Source organism: Ambystoma mexicanum, chromosome 1p, assembly GCF_040938575.1.
Source record: "Ambystoma mexicanum isolate Mex_15411 chromosome 1p, UKY_AmexF1_1, whole genome shotgun sequence".
NCBI classification, from domain to species: domain Eukaryota; kingdom Metazoa; phylum Chordata; class Amphibia; order Caudata; family Ambystomatidae; genus Ambystoma; species Ambystoma mexicanum.
Window position 1 is genome coordinate 226,485,327 of NC_090921.1, and position 5,640 is coordinate 226,490,966.

General features: G+C 44.5%; 1 protein-coding gene across 1 annotated transcript; it reads right to left on the reverse strand.

Moving 5' to 3' along the window:
* Positions 1–2,224: 2,224 nt before the first annotated feature.
* On the reverse strand, positions 2,225–2,692 carry PRR27 (proline rich 27). Its single transcript, XM_069610569.1, has one exon. It carries the CDS (start codon positions 2,690–2,692, stop codon positions 2,225–2,227), a length of 468 nt encoding a protein of 155 aa, XP_069466670.1.
* Positions 2,693–5,640: the final 2,948 nt, after the last annotated feature.

Below are 5,640 nucleotides of genomic sequence, written 5' to 3' on the forward strand. Positions count from 1 at the left end.
TTCTTATCAGCAATTGTAAAATCCAAATGTTATGTAATGTGCAATATCCCGGTCATAATTATGTCTGATATGGGGATAGTAACTGCTTTTGCTCCGCCCGTTGTCTTATTTACTGCAAAATTAAATTGCAGGACACTTTGCTGGGGGCATCCAGCATTGCCAATAGTTGACAATTGGATGGATCTTCCCGCCGTCCCTTCTTATAGGTCGGGATGATGTGAGATTTCCACCAAGAACCTGGAATAACTCCAATGATGGTTAGTTGGTGAAGCAGTGACGCCCATATAGCCGGATTATTCATTAGAACTACATTAGATAATACATCTTGGCTAGGCGCAGCAGAGGATCGCAATGTTGAAATACATTTATACATTTCTTCCTCGCAATATGGATAACTAAACTTGGCTAGACTGCTTTCTGAGTTAAATCTTTCCATGAAATCAAGGCGATAGTATGCATTGAGGATATACTTCCTACAGGCTTCTTCGGCCAGAGTGGTGTCATCGTGTTTCACCCGATGGTTTTAAAATGTCCTCATCAGGTGTCAAACCGTCTTCTTATCTTTACTATGACAAGTTTTGTACAACTGCCACTGTATTATTCTTAGTGCGTTTTGGTGATTACGTATCCAATTCTTAGTTTTCGTTTTACCATTTGTTATTTGTAGTAATTTGTTTTGTTTAGTAATTTGAATGTAGCTAAATATCAGGCAGATATCTCTTCTGAGTTCACGCTTTCTGTTAGCAATGTTGGCCTCGTACATGTTTCATTTCTTATCCAAAGCGTGTCCCACTTTGCCACCTGAACGCTCGCCAAATTTATGTGATATCCGTGCGATATGCTCAATTATCATGTTGCAGTATAGTTTGCAGCTATACAATTATTGAATCTGCGTGTATTATGTTGATGACACATTGTTCTGTTACCCCAGGAATTGTACTTGAAATCTACCTCTAATTGTGATTGTTGTGTTGTATTTGTCATAGTAACATTCATGATCATACCTGCATGGTCACTGTTACTTTTGGGTGCAATATCTACGCTAGTCACTACATCTTTAATATCAATTGTCCAGAATGTGTAATCTAAGTTGCTGTGCTTCCCAACTGCATTCCATGTGAATAGTTGTAGATTACAAAACTCATCAATCACAAGAAGCCCCAAGCTGTTGGCAAAACGTGTCCACTTGGTACCCTTGGTGGTTAATTTGTTGTAATGAGCTGTGTTATACTCAGACAAAGTATCTCCCATCTGGCCTCTATTCTTTGCACTTTCACAATCGGAATTCAAATCCCCACAAAGGATGATGTCTTCTGGATTCTCGCATGTCCATTCAGTGACAATGGTAGTTACATGCAACATTATATAATCCCTTTGCAAGCCCCCAGAGGGATCATAAACAGTGATTAACAGGGTCTTGGCGGTAATATGTCTCCTCATAGGAGCCTCATTGGCCCCACATAGAACACTTGGGGGCGTACCATTAGATCGGAACTCAATTAGATGATACTTATTCTTTGCTCTAATTAGTAAGCCGTGCTCAGGGCAACCCAAACACCCTCTTATGGCTTTACACCTAATTATACAGTAACCGTCTAACAAACAATTATTTAACATCCACGTTTCCTGTAGGGCCAACATACCAAATTTTGCAAAATATTCAGCCCCCTACTTTTGGCCGCTAAAATATGCATGTCTGTTCTATCCCATGAGAGGATGCCGACTATCCCTTTTTCACTGATAGGGCCTAATGCCCATCTGGGTGGAAGAGCAGTCTGGAGCAGAGTGATCCGGCATGCCATCCATGTGTGCTATCTCTTCTCCGGTGTAAACCACACACAGCCTTGATAGTCCCATTATCTTACCCCAGCTTGGTCCTTGGCAACATTGGCCCATGTTCAAAGTTATACTTTGCTTTCAGGAAACTGGGCAAGAAGCTCATAATCAGATCTACAGAATGATGCGACACAAAATGATTATATGACCTGATGCCAGGATTATTATCCTCTGGCGGTCCAGCAATATCCAGGTCATGCGATCTCAAAACCCTTCATTGGGGAATCATGTGAAGGAGATTTAGCACACATGTGCAATTGAACATGCCATGAGCCTGCATTGGAAAGAGAGCAGTTAGTGTAGGGTTAGGCACTTGCTATTTTTTTCTTCCCCATTACTTTTATTCCTTCCTTTGGCCGCCACAGGCTCAATTGATGAATTGCTTTCTTCATGCAGCAGCTGCTGCTGCTGGTGCTACTGCTGCTGCTGGTGCTGCTGCTGCTGGTGCTGCTGCTTCTGGTGCTGCTGTTTCTTCTTCTAGTACTGCTGCTGCTGCTGGTGCTGCTGGTGCTGCTGCTACTGCTGCTGCCTCTGCTTCTGGTGCTGCTGTTTCTTCTGCTGGTACTGCTGCTGCTGGTGCTACTTCTGCTGCCGCTGCTTCTGGTGCTGCTGTTTCTTCTGCTGGTACTGCTGCTGCTGCTGCTACTGCTGCTGCCGCTGCTTCTGGTGCTGCTGTTTCTTCTGCTGGTACTGCTTCTACTGCTGCTGCTGCTTCTGCTTCTGTTTCTGCTGCTGCGGCTATTGCTTCTGCTGGTGCTGCTGCTTCTGTTTCTGCTGCTGCTACTGCTGCTACTGCTGCTGCTGCTGCGCGCAGGAACGATATGGCCTTCTTTTGTAACTTGATGATTCTTTCCATTCGCCAGGATAGATGTACTTTGCAGGTTTCATGTACTTCTAATTAGAACATAACTCGCCCCCGATATCTGCACTGGCCCAGTTATCCAATTGTGCAAAGTTTGCAGATGCCTTTCTCTTTTTCCATGCCATTTTTAGCTTGTTTAATTTCTTCATTTTTATAGTGTGTAGTGGTTTATAAAAGAAGCTCTTTCTTAATCCATTTAAATTTTAATTCATGAAGCATACAAAGCACATACCAGTCCTAAAATGGTTCATCACATAGTGCACTAAACAAACAGGAAAAAAAAAACAACCGCCCTCCCCCACAAAGACATCTAACTAAATTATTCACTCTACTAAGGGAAACATCTTATTTTAAAACGTGCACAATTCTAAAGTCAATGGGCCTCATTACGGGTCTGGGGGTTACCCCCCTCCGGTGATAGCGGCGGATTGCGCCAGACCCGAAAAAAATTACCAGGACATGAGTTTCCAGTAACAGCGGAGTATTACAACCTTGATGGCCGGGGATTCAGGCGCCAGTAATTTTGTAAATCCCCAATCCCATTCAGTCCCCTAGGACTCAATGTGAATGGGGACCATGGAAGTACCGGCACAGTTAATAACGGTGCCGGTGCTTCCGTGAAACTCTACGGGCGGGTGCCGTTCAGCCCGGCAAGTCTGACCCTGGCGGGTGGGACAGCACCCGCCCACAGAGTTGTACTGTGCCGGTCCGGTAACAACAGTGCCGGTAGGCTTACCGGCGCGGTTATAATGAGGCCCAATTAAATACTTTTGCAGCCTAAAAGACTATTCCACAAAGATGCTATTTGTTCACCCTCCCACCAGCCGCTGGCGCGCAATGCCATAGCGCTAATCGGGCTTCAGCCCCTCGCCCCAGAAATTAGTCAGAGGGGGGAAAGAAGACTTTCTTGAAACAGGCGACTCTACAGTTTCACAAACGCAGCAAAACCTTAAAGCTGCTAGTTTCATGAAAGGCTTCCCTCACCTCTCTGCCCAACAACAATCAAATGGACACATCAGCCCCCTCCCCACGAATGTGTGGGGATTATATGTTCTTTCACATCTGGGGGAAGGCCGGGCCTGATTTGCACACTTGCTTTTTGATAGGCACAGACGGGAGGAAAGCCTTTTCTGAAACTAGCAGTGCCTACTAGCTCATTGTGCATGCATGTGTGCAAGGATTGTGTATGTAATGTAAGTGTGAATGAGTGAGTGGGCGTGCATGCAAATGAGCGAGTGTATGATATGATATGAATATGGCATTTATAACGCGCTTATACACAAGTGTTTCAAGGCGCGACGAGGCAAGCGTGGGGGAACAGAGGGAAGACAGAGACAACGATCCTACTAGGCCAGGTGTCATTGAGATTGCGCAGGTGCAGTACATAGGATAACAATAAAATAATGTAAAAAACATGAATACAATAAATAAGAAGTGCAGCCAAGCGGTGGCAAGTGCAGGGGTAAGTGCAGACATCAGGTGCAGGTAGGGGGCTGTAAGGATACAGAAACAGCCCCTTAGTGCAGGGGGGTGCCAGGAGGGCAGTGCAGGTGTGCAACTGGTGGGCAGGGGACCTGGGCCCGACAACAGATGGTAGCCAGGTGACCTGTGCAATTTCAGTTTCGTGGTCCATGTTGTTGTAGGGTTTTAGCAACCTAGATGGTCTTAATCAGGTTTACGGAAAGAGCCAGGTTTTTAGAGCTTTGCGGAAGGCCATGAAGTCTTGGGTGTGTCGAATGTGTGGGGGGGGAGTGAGTTCCACAGACTTGGAGCCAAGGTTGAGAAGTTGGATCCTCCAATCCTGGCTGAATTGGCGGTTGGAATCACTCGTGAGAGGGCAGTGCTTGGTCTTAGGGTGCGTAATGGGAGGTGGGGTTTAGAAGCTTGCTGTGAGTGAAACATGTGTAGGCAAGGGACAGACACAAACCAGTCTACAAGGAACTTGAAATCAAGTGTGCAAAGTTAATCGCCAACACCAGCAATCTCCAGATACAATGTGGCTCAAGCAAGAGATCTCCAGGGACATCCATTTTAGAAAGTCCTTTGTTATGCTCGCTCTATTGCAGGAGAATTGTGTCTGAAAAGCGTGCTTGGGGATTCAGTGAGCTTCTTCACTAATTATTTCAACATTGTCGATTCCCATTTAAAGCAATTTGTTTGTTGAAGTGTATTCATGTTGGACATCGTCAACAGAATAACCCAAACACTTGATGTGCTGGAGTGTATTTGAACCTGAGGTTCGTTTGAATGTGTCTAGTTCTGTCATGAGCATGAGAGGAGGGCCCACAGAATCCTTGAGCGTGAACATTATAGCATTGCAACGAGAGCAATATTACAGTAAACTGTAGTTTTTGGCCATCAAATAAAAATGCTCTCGCAAATGTCCTGGGCAACCACTCCATAGAGTTGTGCAATCACATTTCTTTCATCAATTGAAGAGACAGACAGAGACATAAGTCTATAGTAACATAAATACCAAGGTTGCTTGAAATTTCTCAATTTAATCACCATATTTCATACATATTTCATAAAGGGTGAGCCCAAACATGGAGACAGTGACTGATACTATGACCAATGCTGTGGGATAGAGAAATGATAGCACAATAGCAAGTACCAAGCTATTGTAATCCAAACAAGGTGTCACCAACATGGTATCATTTTTTCTTTGTTACGTTTTCTTTGGGTCCCTTCCATCGTATCCCGCTGCATTTCCTATGCTCCCAATATATTGTGTGTTGTAAGTTGTTTAACTGCAATTATGCCATGTTAGCATTGCCTGGGACCTTCCCTTACCGATTATAATCACAGTGTTTTGGGTTGAATTCCATATGAATGAATACACACAATTTGACTGAAGAAGCTTGCTGGGAGCTAAACATGTGTAGGCAAAAGAAAGCTAAGAACAGACACAAACCGGTCTACCAGGAAGTTGAAAGCAAGTA